The sequence below is a fragment of the Odocoileus virginianus genome, chromosome 9 (genome assembly GCF_023699985.2).
Source record: "Odocoileus virginianus isolate 20LAN1187 ecotype Illinois chromosome 9, Ovbor_1.2, whole genome shotgun sequence".
NCBI classification, from domain to species: Eukaryota; Metazoa; Chordata; class Mammalia; order Artiodactyla; family Cervidae; genus Odocoileus; species Odocoileus virginianus.
The window spans coordinates 20,438,819-20,453,966 of NC_069682.1; the positions used below are offsets into that span (position 1 = coordinate 20,438,819).

Genomic DNA, 15,148 nt, shown 5'->3' on the forward strand with positions numbered 1-15,148 from the left:
AAGTGCTTTAAACCCAAGGGGATTTCACGTAATAGCTAATTTGGTGAGAGAGCGAGAGTGCGCAGAGGGCCATCTTAGAAGGGAAGGAAGATAGCTGAATATAGGTTTTTCTGACTGGAATTAACATTTCCTTGTGATTTGCATTTGTTAATGTCCAAGCCCTAACGTACAGTCCAGCTAACCCAGGGTTTTCCACCCCCCAGTGCAGGCTCCCGAAGAATTTCCCTTCCCTCCTGCCACACCATCAGAGCTCAGAGGCTGCGGGGGAGCCTGCTGCTGCTTTTCCCTCCGACCCACTGGGTCTTAAGTCCTGGAAGGGCGGCGGGACCGAGCCCACGGAGGCGCTCTCCAGGCCTGCAGGGTCCGGCGGGGTCCTGGGCTCCAAGCGAATCAGATCAACCCAGCGCCTGCCTGGTTTGGCCCATACCCTTCCGGGGTCCCAAATGGCTGGAGATGGGAAAAGGAGATAGGAATATCTTAAAGAAGAAACCCTTTATTTCCCTTGTTTAAACACACACGCACACCCCAAAACGGTTCCTCTTATTTCTCCTGTCTTCTGGGTCCATTTCAGGTTCCTAGTGGGGGGGTGGGGGGAGGAGAGAGAGACCGCGCGTGAGAAAGAAAGGGAGAAAGAGGGAGAGAGAAAGGAGAAAGAAAGCTTTAAACAAAAGACGACGAGGTGCAGGCAGGGGTCTGGAGCCCTCCTTCGGGGACCGCTCGGTCTGTAGCCTCTCCGGTCCCCCGGCCCTGCATTTTTGGGCTTTCGACAGGCGTGGCCGAACCGACCGGAGCCCGCGCTCGACGCGGCCGGAGAACTGAGACAAAGCCCCAGATCCAATCCACCACGACCCGCCCCCCACCCCCCGCCCCAGCCAGGGCGGCTCGAGCCCTCGCCCGGGGCCGGCGGCCTGCGGTCCAGGCTGTGACCGGAGAGGGGCGCCGAGTCCCCTGCGCCCGCCCGCGGCCTCGCCGCTTGGCCTGCCCGGTTCTCCTCGCAGCACCCAGCGAGCTGCTCTCGGCGGGCCTGCGAGTTCAAAATACGCCTTCTCATTTCCTAAAGCCCGGAGCCCCTTGCCACGGTCTTCCCCGGCCGGCGGCGTCTCCAGGGGTCGCCGCGGCGCTCCTGGCCGGCGTCCGCTTCCGCGCTGGGCCTCGGAGGCCAAGCGGCCATTTACTGCCCTCTGATTGCGCCAGGACCAGGTTAGCTCATAAAGCCTTTCACACTCAACAATGGGGATTTTCTCAACAATTAACAAGAAACAACACAATAAAGCCATTTACAAAGACCTTGCTATTTACTATAAATTAGGCACTCTTTAAGAGACCAGTGCGTAATTTCACACACTTTACAACTAGGGCTGCATTTTAAACACCCGAGAAAACAAGCTTGTTGCACTTTCCTGTGACCTGTCTGCGGTGCACTCTGCTTCCCCTCTTCCTCTCCAAGCAGCTTTGTTGGCGTTGCTGCACTCAAGGCTCCCCACCCAGCCCAGAGTGGTTTTCCAGGTCACTGTCTCACGTTTCCCGGTCATCATTCCACTTTCAGACGCACCCAGCGGTTCCAAGGGACGGGAACCACGGCGCCAAAGGAAGCAGGCCTGGCCCGGCGCGTTTCCCCGATTGGGGGGTTCCGCCGGGCCTCGCCCGCGCCCTCCCCGACTCCAGGCCTGGGCTCTTGGGCCACTTCCTAGGGGGCGTTCGCAGCCCCGCCGGCCGGCCCAGTGTGAAGCCCCATCCCCTTCGCCACTTAAGTTCCGCACACGCGTTTGGAAGGCCTTGGCCAGCCCTCCGCCAAAGGCGACAAGCTGGGCCCCTTTTGCCTGGGGAAGAGAGCTGAGGCCTGGGCGAGGAGGTGAGAAAGAGGCAGGCGGCGTGTGCGTGCGCGGAGGTGGCATATAACTCCAGGCCACACAAAAGGAGCGCCCAGAGGCGGTTCAGCCCCCAGGAGCCGACCCCGGGGAGGGGGCCAGGCCGGCTGCGCGCCCCGGCTTCCCTGCCCTGCCCCGGGTGGGCCCGGCCACGACGTCGCCTGGCCGCAAGGCCCGTAGGAGACGCGCTGGGGGTCGCGCGCAGAGGGGTGCTGGCCCTTCCGTCCCGGGAGCCGGTTGGTTCATGCGGAGGAGAGCAAGATCTGGGCGGGAAGAAAAAGTCACAAAGAAATTTGTTTGCCACTGTGCAAAATGGCGGCATTTGCACATCTTTCTGGTGGCGGCAGTGGCCCAGGCCAGAGAGCCGGGAGCTGCCCTGGGTCAGCGCGGTGGCTGCAGCAGGCGGGGGAGAAAGGGACGTCTCGGCCCCCTCGGCCCCCGGGCCGGCCCTTGGCCCGTTCGGTTGTCCCAGACCTTCCCCCCCCACCCCCCAGCCCGCCAGTCCCCAACCCCGCGCCAGCAGCCCCTAGACGCTGACCCCTGTTTACAAACACAGCCTGGGGGCGGGGTGGGGCGGCCGGAACGCGGGCTGGCGGTGTGGGGGAGGCGGCCCGCTCCTGAGGACGCCACCAGCAGAGAGGGACGAGGAGTTGGTGCGAGAGAGCGGGCCCGGCAGCTGGAAAGGACTGAACGCCTTGTTTTTGAAACTGTCAATTCCCTCAACCCCTATTGTGAGGGCTTCATGCAAAACATCTCAGGCCTTTTAAAGTAGGAGCTTGTGAGGCCGCCACAGTTTGAAAAGGAGCGAGAGAGGAGCGGGGGCCTAGGGCATGGGCAAAGAATGATAGCTGGGCCCCCCTCCTTCCCCCCCCACTCCCCCCAGCCCCCCAGCAAAAGCGGGCCTGCCAAACAGTTAAAATGCAGCCCCCCCCCCCCCCCCCCGATCTGCCCTACGTCCCCACCCCCCGGGCTAGTTTGCAAAATGCCCTCTGGCCTAGGGAGCAAACCAAAACCAAAGCTAGCATTAAAAATAGCGCTTCCTTCCAGGGAAGGGGAAAATGGTGTGGAAGGCCGGGGTGAACCGGAGGACTCCCTAAGGTGGACGCCCTGTTTCTCCTTTCCGCTTTCCTGAGGTTTCCTGAGGTTAGTTGATGGGGGAGCTTTTATATCCCCCGCCCTCCAGGCCAGTATGGCTCTAGGAGCTCCCTTTTTCACAGTTCTTTTTTTTTTTTTCCAGCAGGAAGTATTTTCAAGGTGAAGCAAAACTCACCACGTTTTCTGTCTTTTGTAGATGCTAATGCTTTATTATTATTATTTTTAATAGTTGTGTTTTGTTTTTGTTTTACCATAGAGGATTTTTGTTTTCTTTGAAAGAAACAAAAAATGCTTTTGAGGAATTAGTCTACATCTCTTCCTGCATGCACACAAAACTAGCATTCACATATCAGCAGAAACTTCCAATTCTTGTGCCTGAAACTTTGAGGAGTTTCTAGACCATTGAAAGTCACCCAGACATGGATAAGATAAAAATCCACACACCAGCCCATCTAGTTTATGTTATTGCTGTTTAGTGGTGGCTCCTTGTTGTTGATTTTAAAATAAACAACCATTATTGAGATTACTTCACTGTAATCAAGTAAGCCAGTACAAAAGAATACCCACTTTAAAAAGTAAATAGTTGAGAAAGAGCAAACTGCATTTGCTAAAAAGGCAGATAACCTGACTGTGGAAGACAAGAGTACACACATCTCTTAAAAAAATAATTAAATCTTCATTTCACAGTCTTATCAGGAAACTACTTTTACAGGAGACCAAAAATAACTTGTTTCCACAAAAAAGTCAGAAAAAGAGCCCTTTCCTTCATTTTTTTTCTTATGCCTGTAAGTGTTGAGTCTTAGACACATGAATCAGTGACCCTGGAATCATATAGTGCTTTAAAAAAAAAAAACTCTCACCTGAAAACATTTAAATGTAAAAAATGCAGTCTATCAATGGAGATAACTTTTGTTTTTCTCTCTATAAGTCTTAGGTTTTTGACCAAATAGGACATTTATAGCATTTTAGAAAATCTAGATCTTGTCATCAATCATAAACCAACCAAAATGAAATAAACTGTACTAGGAATACAGCAGAATAGGAAAACAGCTAAGAGGCTCCTTAAAATGGAAGAAATACTTTGCATTTACAAGTTACTGAATACTATTTGGTACACTTTCCTAACAGAAGCCCCAACTGAGGTTTTGCTGTGATTGGCTAGCTTGTGGTGGTACTGTGGGGAGAAATTTGTGTGGACTATTCCATTTCTTCCTTTTTGATGGTATCACTCTGGAATGCCTCGGCCTCCCTGCTGCTCATTCTCCAGTTCCTATAAACTGAAACTATTGATTCTCTGAGGGCTGGAGACCAAGTGTCAAAGCTGGAGGCCGATATTTTATGTCAGAGATTCCATAGGGTATATTTGTTTTAAATTGTGCTTATTGTGCTTATTCCATCTTGCAGTCCTCCCACACCCAAGATCTATAGTCTTCAAATATACTTTCAATTTATAATTTAGGCACAATGATTCCACAGCCAATAAGAAAAGTACTAGTCTAAATGTAGTAGTCATACTTGAAACTTTCTTGACTTAGCAGTAATTAAAGAGTAGAAATTATAGACCTCCAGTGTGTGTGTGTCACACTTTTTACAGATTGATTTTAAAGGACAACTGACTGTACCCAAATTCTGTACTGCCTTCCAAAGAGGCAAGAAGTGACTGAGAAGCCAATGGCTCAGCTTTCTGGGGCTTTAGCTGTAACTTGTACTGGTCTTTGAAAAATTATACATAAACATGATTTCAAGGATAACATCCCCCAATTTTTACTTTGACCATATCTATCATCCCAATAAAAAAAAAGATCCAGTGAACCTACATCTGGCAACATTCAAGAAGGAAAGGAAGGGAGGCAGTTCAAAGCATCTGTTTACTCCATCCAAATGTATTTGGATGCAGGTACTCTCAGCCTCTGTCCTTTACAATAAAGAGTAAAACCACAGAGCATATACAGCAATTAGGGCTGAGACCATCCAGATCTATCTGAAACATTTATAGACAAAAGGAAAATTTCAAAGGGAGTAGGAATTAAAAGGTTGGGGGGGGGGGGAGACTGAATTTCCATGAGAAATAGTGACTTAAATTCACACAGTAAACATTTCATTGATGTTTTGTTTCATTCTGTGATTTATAGTTTATAGATGCAACTTCTTAGGTTTAAGATGGCAAAGATCTGAGATCTATAATATGTCAGACTAGGGGAGGTGGACCCAAAATTATTAGATTTCATTTTTATCAAAATAACAAGTGATCTCTGCTTCACTTTCTTCAACCTGAAACTTTTTGCACTTGATTTGTAATAAGTTTGTGAAGTTTTGTTGTTATTTAGGAAGAAACCCACCAGTGGTCTGCACAGAACCTGACTGGCCTCATCACATGGTATTACAACAAAACACTACACCCAATAAATGCATTTCTTTCAGGCAAAAACATTACAAGTGAAAATGTCAACAAAACCATTCATTCCTGTTAACTGTTCTTCAATCTGGAATAAGTAGAAATATATGGAACCAGGAATTTTAAACAGTGTTTTTAATTGAAAATAAAGCTAAAGCATGCTTTTCAACAGTGCAAATTTCCATAATTTTGATTTACTGCTTCCATCATCACAACATAGTACACCAGCATGGCCCTTACCAAGGGCTAGACCCTAACCATTTGCATGTTGAACTACTTTGATTTTAAGTGCAAATATAGATAGTCACCTCTGATTGTCACTTGCAGTAGAAACTCTCCTGCTCTATACACAGGATGGTCTGAAAACAGAAGTTTAGAGAGATGCAGAGAAAGTAAAAGGTAATAAAATCCAAGTGCCTGAGTTCTGGTACCAAAAAGCCCTGAAATAACTGTTATTTTTCATTTGGGGTATTCTAACAATTCTGACCCATTTTCCTTTTCTTTGTTGCTTTTTTTTTACTGCTGTCACTATAAAGAGTCAGACCATAAAATATCCTGCTATTATGAGAAATATTTTAATTGTTTTGCAAGTTTGAGGAGTCATGTTCAGACCACAAGATAAGCAGGACAATAGTAAGAGTCACCTAATTTAAAATTATGGGTGAGGACACAAAAAGGACTTTCCCAATTGCAAGGAGTGGCGTAAAAGTAAAATTACACCCTTTACAAAAAAAAAGAAGAAAAAAGACAATGTTATATTTGCTTTACTCAATATATGTGAAGCAGCTGTTACGAGCATTCATTCAGGACTCCCCAATATTTCCAATCAAAAAAAAAAAAAAAGTGCAACTACTCTTGGAGAGGAAATGAGGGGAGAAAAAGAAAAAGATACCCCACAAGAAACTTCTTGCTACCTCACTGTGTAACCATGTAACCAACCTAACAAACTTTCACTGAATTAACAGTTACACTTTCAGGTCTGAAATCTAGTGCATAAACTTAATGGCTCATTGTAATATTTATTATTCAACCTTTTGACATTTATTTGTAGCAGTTGAATTGAGGTACCGGGTGCATTATTAGCATTGAAACAGTAAAGTGTTCCAGCTCTACCGTAATAACTGAGTTTACTTGAGTCTTTAGCCTGAAGTATAGTCTGTGGAATGTAAACCAACCCTTCTCCCACCCCTCCCCCACCCTACTCCAAAAAAAAAAAAAAAAAAAAAACCCGCAATGGAAAAAAAAAAGTAATCCGATTTCTGTCTTCAAAATGCGATAAACCAGGACTCCAAAAGAGGTGTAACACATTAATGGACTTGTACAAACCATCCTGTGCAGTTTACAACAAAAGGAAGGTATGGTTCAAGAAAATATCTTCCAAAAACTCTTTTATGAATTAAATTTCCTGAATTTGTGACTAGGTGGAAGAGGTATTGCAGAACCGCCCAGCTGCCATTTCCATATAGGATGGGCCTTGTGAGGAGGTTGGGAATCCTTAGTGGTGTTTAAGGAATACGCCGGCCACAAATCCCCATCCTTCCCAATAATGAGTGATGGTGGACAAGGAAAATTTGCCATGAAATTAAATGGCCTTTTCACTGCTGATGCTACATTGCTGGCTACCTTTTTGCGTCTGTTTATAACTGTAAAATCATCCAGTGTTCCTTCATGTGTCTCAGTTTTACCTGTAGGACGAGGACTTCTAGCTGATTTCAGATTTGGTTTGACTGGAGGTGTCTGAAGTACAGGTCGCTTTCCCAGTACCAGTGTCCGGTAATTTTTTCTCACCCTGGCACCAAATTTATATTCCCCATCCTCAGGTTTTGGAGAACCTAAAGTGCATGAAAGGCCCTGACTCTGAGCCAGTGGATTTAAGGAAGGAGTTTCTTTTTCAGGGCATGCAAAACCTTCCTTGGCTGTAGTTAACAAGGCGTCCTCCTCTTTACTTTCAGTCACACTGTAAAACTCACCCTTTGTATCATTGCACTCGCACTTTAGCTTATTTGTAATAAGGTCAGGTTCATATTCTTCATTAGCACTACTGTCTTCTACTTTGATTTTAATATTGTGCAGAAACGGCAATGTCCTGTCGCCCGTGTCAGTACAGGGATTCTCGGCTTTAGTTGTTGCTGCTACTGCTGCTGTATCCACCTCGGGATAAGTTGGCGAAGAAGAGGGCAAATCCGTAGCAAATTCAGTACAATGAGGGATTTTGGAATCTTTTTCTGAATTTGCTGCTGCTCTGGAAGAATCATTATTTAAGAACCTAGCAGCTATTGTGTTGTTATCTGCACAGTGTGTAGTAGGAGTTGCTTGTAGGCATTTCCTCGCCTCTCGGAGTATTCTTTGTTGTGGAAATGCATTGTTTGTCTTTGGGCTAGGTGAAGAGGCCCCCTCCGCCAGGCAGTTAATTGTCAGGTCAGTTCTCTTTACAATACTGGAAATTTCAGATTGTGGGAATGTAATCTCAGATACCCTATCGTTCCTTATCTCTGTGAAACAACTCCCCAGGCTGGCCGGGCAGTACACCGGAGACGCTTTGGGGGCCCAGCTCTGCAGATTCCACTCCTCGGGCGACTCCGCTTTGACACTACTCTTGAGGTCGGGAAGTCTGCCGGCATCCTCGAAAGCAGCGGGTTTGGTTGCAGCGGCGGCGGAGGCCAGATGGTACAAGAAGTTGGCCTGCGCCTGCACGCTGGGAGGCTTGCAGAAGCTGGTGCGCCTGAAACGGATGCTCTGCACTGACACTTGGCTGGAGCCGGAGCTAGAGTCCGACTCCGTGGACGAGTCCTCCTCCTCCTCCTCCGAGCTGACTTCACTGGAATCCGAGGCCCCGCTGCCCCCCTCCTCCTCTTCCTCCTCCTCTTCCTCCTCCTCCTCGCCCTCCTCCTCCTCTTCCTCCGAGGACACAGAGTTGCTGGAGCTGGACACACTGGAGCCAAAATCCGAGTCGTTGGCGGCATGGTCCGAATAGGAGCTGGACTCGGAGTCGCTGCTGCAGCTCTCGGGAAAGCTGCCCAGATGGGGCTGCGGCCGGTGGTGATGGGGGGGGTGGTGGCTCGGCTGCGGCAGCTGGGCCCGGCGGCGGCGGCGGCGGCGGTGGTGGTGGTGGTGGTGGTGATGATGGTGGTGGTGGTGGGGCGGCGGGCAGAAGCCGTTCACCAGATGAAACCTTTCCAGGCAAGTGGCCCCGGCGGCCGCCGCCGCCGCCGCCGCCGCTGCCGCCGCCGCCGCCGCCGCCGCCTTGGCTTTGTAGGACCTGGGCAGCAGCAGCAGACGGCGGGCGCCGGCGGGCGGCGCGAGCAGGCAGTCCTTGGCGCCCGCGCGCTTGCGCTTGCACCGGTAGCTCAGGCTCACCGGGCCCCCGGCGCCCGCCGCCGCCGCCGCCTTGGGCTGGGGCCCGGCCGCCGACGCCTGGTAGTAGGCGGCGGCGGCGGCGGCAGCGGCGGCGGCGGCGGCGGCAGCGGCGGCGGCGGCCGGGTGCTTGCTGCACAGCAGGCTCCGAAAATAAGCAGGGTCCGAGTGGAAAGCGACGTAGTTTCCCTGGAGCGGGGCAGTTTCATAGTTTAGAGGGGGTTTGCAAGGCGAGCGCACGAGTTCCGGGTAGTGCGAGCCCGGGTATTTGCTAAAAATCTGAGGTAGATGGGCGGCTGGGCGCGCGGCGGCGGCGGCGGCGGCGGCGCCCGGGCGCGGGGACTGCGCGCTGATTGGCAGGGGCCGCGCGGCTCCGCTCAGGCCCCGCCAAAGTTGGTGCTTGTCCTTCCAGAAAGCCGGGCGGGGGCTGGCGGCGGCGGCGGCGGCGGCGCGCCCTGGCGGCGGCGCCTTTGTGGCCAGGGCCCGGCCGACCCTCCTGCGCTTGGTCTTGAGGACGCGCTCAGTTTTGCAGGAGGTGTAGAGCGCTTCCACGTCTTCCCGGGAGATGAGCGTGCATTTGGCGGCGTGGAAGGCGATGCTGTTGATTGCCTTGAGTTTCCGCAACTCCTCCAGATCGCAGTGGTGCTTTTTCACTTTCAGATGATCCATGCGCTTGTGCACGGTCGTCCTCGGGATGTTTTTCAGCAGATCCGTGAAGACTTGGGAGAGGGCAAACATTTGCTTTCCTTTAATGATGAGGTAGCCGAGCCTCACGCCATCCACCTCTTCAAAACCTGACTTCAGGTCTCCCATGTCGGGCACTAAACGATCCCCACCATTTGCAGTAAATATATACGTGACGCATACATACACATGTATGTATGTTAATCCTCCACCAGATGCTGCGTGTGTCTCAAGGCATCCTGCTAATAAAATAACAAAGACTGTTATTCCCGGCGAAGGGAGTGCCAAACTCGAGGCGAAATTATTGGGGAAAAGAAAAAAAAAAAAACTATGAAATTACACTGACTTGATTCTTGCTTTTTTTTTGGTTTTCGTTTTTTTAAAAAAGAGGGAAAAAACCATCCGGTTTCTGCTCTGCCAGTGTGTTGGTCTAAGTCCCCGCTGCAGATCAGTACCTGGGCCCCTCTATTCCTTCCTTCTCCATTGGAGCACTATGATAATGGAATGTGAAGGAGAAAGAGAAAAGACATGCAGCTGCTATTCCCGCCGCTGCTTTAGCTACAAATAAAATGACAGAGTGAAGTGAGCTCGTCCGGAGACACCTTCATCAATTAATTCCCCTAAAGCCAGCGCTGATTGGACACTCCTGACAGGTGATGCAATAAAAATTGATATTCCACCCCTTCCCCCCAAAATCTCCCACTAATTAGCATACCCTTATACTGCCACCTCCCCTCCCAAAGTAAATAATACAGTCGGTATATAAATCTTTCCATTAAACTATCGGAGCTCAGAAACAGCCTGACTCACAGACTTCATCAGAAGCAGTGTGTGTACGCTAAAAAAAAAAAAAAAAAAAAAAGCCTTGTATATTCGCCTTTAAAGGAATATTGCCTATTTTTTGCTTTATTTGCATTTTACCGCTATAGCTATTATCATTTCAAAGAAAAGCATTTTTAAAACATTATCAAGCCTAAATAGATATAACCCACCCCCCTTTTCCTTTGGAAAATGGAGCTTAAGCGAAACGTGCAGAACAGCCTGGTATTTCCCTTATGGGAGTGGGGAAGGAGCCCGGCTGGGAGCTCCAAAGTTAAATCCGCGCGGTGAACCATCCCAGTACAGACTTACGTTTTGAATTTCTCTCGATTTTCCTTGTCCCCCCCTCCCCGCCCCCCCGACTAAAATGCCTTTTTACAACCAGAAACAAAGTTATTTGACCAGTGAAGCAGTTCAAGGCTCCAGCTCCGAAACACTGTAACAATTCAACTGAATTTTGGTTCTCTGCTGGGGGGTGGAGTGGGGAGGAGGTAGTTTCACGTCAGACCCATAACAAAGCATAGATAAGCCAGAAATGTGTACACTTTTCACAATTAAGCAGGCTGGATTGGAGGCAGGATGGTCCTAGAGTCCCCAGCACAGCCTTAGCCAGGGTCCTGTTCACAACAGGTCAGAATTCCATGGAGCAGATTGCTTCTGTAGCAAAGAAAAGAAAAGGTAAACAGCCCAAGGTGCTTCCAGAGGTTTTACGTAATAACGATGAAAAGAAAGTGCTGATGTATGATGCAGACTATTTCAGTGGTCTGTGATGCTTTTGGTTGGTAGTTTAAATGAATCTTCCACAACTCCCATTTTTTTCCATGAAAGCCAAGCATCTGCTTTTAAAAAAAAATCACTTTGGATGAATACCAATATTGTTTAACCTCTTCTTAGTCAAATTAAAGCATATTTTGGTGTCATTTTCAAGGATATCCAAAATATTGCCAAATGAGAGCAAAGGTCTTCCCAGTCGCATCACCACGATCCCAAGGCAGTTTGTTGGCTGCTTTGCAAAATTCGGCAAAATCTTCTTAACTGTTCGGTGTTTGGAACTACAGCATGAATGCAGCCCAGGCATTTATATGTTTCCTTGTTCTTCCAAAAATAGACACTTCCGTGTGGTTAAAAGAATAAACGGATATTTCAGAGCCTGCAAGAAAAAAATTGTACAGTAATTTCTTCCTTCACATTCAAAAGTTCCAGCTTCCCCTGCTCTGGTCTGACTAGCACAAGCAGGTATGGCTCAAAGAGAGAGGGAGAAAGAGAGAGAGAGATTAAAAACCGAAGAGTCAGACACACAAAAAGGTAGTTTGCATGAAATCTCCACCATAGTTCCCCACCCCCACCCTCATCTTTCTTGTAATTTCCCAGGAATTTTGAAGAGAATTGGGAATTTCAAGAAGTGCATCCGGAAATTAAGGAAGTCTATTTAAGAGAGTCTGTAACTCAGAGGTTGGGATTTGAAAAGTCAGCCCTGGACTACTGTTGCACTCAGCACAGATGTAATCGCCGCTCTTCAACTTAATCAATGTGTGTACAAACCGCGATGTCTAGTTCTTGCCTTTGAAATCTAAGGCTAGCATTTCCATCCAAGAAATCAGAGCTACAGCAAATTACATTTTTGTCCCTTGAATGAGAGAAGGATCATTGAATGGATCTCGTGATATTTCAGGCTTTAAACGTAACCGAGAGGCAGCAATGAACAATGCCTCGTCACAGCTAATACCATCCACCGAGTTGGCTTTCTTTTGCATCTGGATCTATCACACCGCGTATTTCTCTTTCACTTTCGCAGGAGGCAAAAGCAAGAGGTTTAAGCAGAAAGCAAAGTTTCCAGGAAAAGCAGATGCTGGTGTTTGTTTTTTAAAGTAGAATGAGCAGAGTCTTTCTATTGCCAGCGACAATAATGTCGTTTTAAAATTTCTCCTGATGCACTTATATACTGCCAGTCCTCTTCCTCTCACCCCACCCCGTTCAGTTCCCCTCCCCCAGCTTTAAGATTTCCACCAGAGAGTCAAACAGCCAAGAAATAGTAAACTCAGAAAAAACCTTTGAGAACACATTACAAAAGGTTGGCTGGAGCGTCCTATTTTTTTTTTTTTTTAATTTGGCCAGGTAGTACTAGTTGTTCTCAATTCCTATTGAGATTTTCACACACACACACACACACACACACACACACACAAACTCACAGTCCTATTCCTCCTGCACAAGGCTATGTGATTTAGTAACCATTTCAAAATCACCTTTTCCTCTCCTTCCTCCTCTTTCACCTTTAAAATACTGGCAATATGGGTGGTTTTTAAAACTAGCAGGATAGTATTTTTTAAACTAAAGTTACAGTCTGTTGGGTCAAATGAAGAAAAATAAAGGCCAAGGGATTTGGGAACTGGGTCTATATATACAATTTATGTGAGTATCTTTGTGCACTCAGATACCTTCACATTTATACATTTTTAATACTCCTATTACACACCTTTCTTCTTGTCTAATACATTCTTTTGTTCCTTTAACTTCCCTATCAGTGTGTATGTGTGTGTGTGTGTGTTAAGGCGTGAGCATGCACATTCTTGCATGCACATGCACACACACACACACAGAATGTGACAGACAGCTTTCTTGTGGCCATCAGCACACGTTGCATATCTGGGGTCTTCTCCAGGCACATTGGGGGTCGATCCCGATAAAAAGATCTAGCTGAGGCCCCTGAGCGCTCACACATGAAAGGCAGGGGACTTTAAGATGGATTTGCATGCACACAGGGGATTTCGATCAATAGCTACCAACATTTATGGCTTAGATTATTAATGTGAAAGCTGGCCAAAAGAATGGGGATGAAAAATTAAAGGTGTCTGTTATCAATTATGCTTAAAGTTATGCAATAATTTACTTACTTTGCCTGGATGTGCAGATCCAGATGTATAAAGTACTATTCTTCAAAAGCCAGGGGGTTTCTTTGATAAATATGTTGACCATGTCAGCCGCCTCTACAATCAAAGATGAACCCCATTCAGATGATGGACTGCATTCAAATTCTTTTTTTTTTAAAAAGATATATCAAATTCTATGTTTCTGAAGCACATATACATATGTGGGGTGGATATGCCCAAATTAACATTTATGTGGATATTCATCTCCAAGGGTCCAGGGAATTACTTAACTGAGAATTTAGGCATATATAAGATATGCACTGAGTTTGTTAATTAAATGCGATTATTTACTCAGGGAGGAATGCATAATCTACACACTATCATAAAAAGTATTTTAGCTTTGAAAACAAAGCTGTTTGCTAGAGGAAAATCCTCTGTGGCAAATACAGATAGAAATATATTAATGTCCACTTACTTCTGCATTTGTTGTAAAAAATCAGCACTTTCAGTTTTTAAAGTGATGGGCTATGAAGATATGAACATATTTGTCTTTACTTATCCTGTGTGAATGTGCTAAATTTATCTTCAAAGGTTCTATTTTGATTTATTTTCACCGTATTTTATGTTTAAATACCATTGCAATTCGGTCTGACCTCTTTCCTGTGCAGCGAAGTAATGCACACGGCATTTACAGTCTTTTAAATGGTTAGCTGGGAAATGCAATAGCAATTTGCAGATGTAGTTTACTAATGGGGAAAGTTCTTTTGAAAACCTGAAGGAAAACCTGAGTACTTTTGCATTTCTACACTACAATGTCATATAATTAAAGTATTGAAGAGCATTAAAATAATCCTTTCCCTTCCCAGCCTTCACTCATACATACATAATTTAAATGAGGACAACCCCCCCACCCCTACCCCACCCCCATCACCTAACTCTTCACCATATACATTTGTTTTAGTGATTGCTGGCACATTTTGTTCAAAGTGAACTCAGACAGAAAAGACTAGGGAACATCACAAAGGCCTCCACAATGTAAGTACACTGGTTAGAAGAATAAAAGAAATCCCTTGTACTGTTAGCCAAAAGTAACTATAATAAAACATAACAAAGTCTAAAATAATAATAAAGACTCATATGGCTGAATTAATTGAGAATATAAGACAATAAAATCCTGTGTGAGAGTCAACAGTTCCTTACCTAAATTTATGTCTTTTACATGTTCTCTGCTTTTGGGGAGGGGAAAATGAGAATGCAGGAGGAGGAAATGGCTAACTTGAGGATCAACTTAAATTATAACTTAGTACATTTTCTTTAAATTTTTTCTTTTTTGTCTCATTCAAACAAATCAGGGCAGGTCTCCAAAAGGGCCCATCCTTCTGTTCTTAGGCATCTGAAAATCCTGTTTTTAACAGAAGTTTGGGACACAGAGTATATGCCATGTTGTCTACTGACCCATAATCAAAATGCGGTGACCTTCTACCCTTTTTTTGCCCCCTGACCCATCTTGAATTCAATGCAGCCTTTATAAATTTGCAAATCCTTGGAGGTAGAGGGGGTTTTGTGAGGCTTTGTTCTGAAAAAGCCCTAAGAGTGTGCTTTATAAATTAGACAAAGGTAGAGCAACAAACCCTGGCGGACAAGATTTTTTACAGGTGAGCCATAGGCGACTCTTCAGATAACACATATTGCAAGCCAAAAAGCAGTTATAAATGTGGGAGACAAGAAGGTTATAGATTGCGTCAAATTAGAGTATGGTACAAATTTGCACTTTCATGATGTAAGAAATGGTTAGGCCACAATCTTCCTGCTCTCCTCATCTCAAGGGCTGTGGGGGACCCTAGTGATCATGGAAGGAATGAGGTGGGAGAGGAGTAAAGAGAGAGGGGAGGAAGGCTGCGAGGGAAAAAAAGAAAGGAGCAAGACCTGATCTGAATGTACAGGCACATTCCCTTATCTTTTCTGCTATCAGCCAGTTTAAAGGACACCATAATTATGATAGTGATAAAACAATGCCTGCTTATGTGTGCTGAATAAATAAAGAATGTTTACAGCTCAAGAAT

The 15,148-nt window shown here is 46.5% G+C and overlaps 1 protein-coding gene across 1 annotated transcript; it reads right to left on the minus strand.

Annotated features, from left to right (window-relative positions):
* Positions 1 to 6,591: 6,591 nt before the first annotated feature.
* SKIDA1 (SKI/DACH domain containing 1) lies at positions 6,592 to 10,215 on the minus strand. The gene has a single exon (XM_020884889.2). It carries the CDS (start codon positions 9,523 to 9,525, stop codon positions 6,748 to 6,750), a length of 2,778 nt encoding a protein of 925 aa, XP_020740548.2. The 5' UTR covers positions 9,526 to 10,215; the 3' UTR covers positions 6,592 to 6,747.
* Positions 10,216 to 15,148: the final 4,933 nt, after the last annotated feature.

Bases quoted from the DNA above. Each gene is read 5' to 3' on its own strand.
- SKIDA1 (XM_020884889.2), bottom strand. From the start codon at position 9,525: ATGGGAGACCTGAAGTCAGGTTTTGAAGAGGTGGATGGCGTGAGGCTC.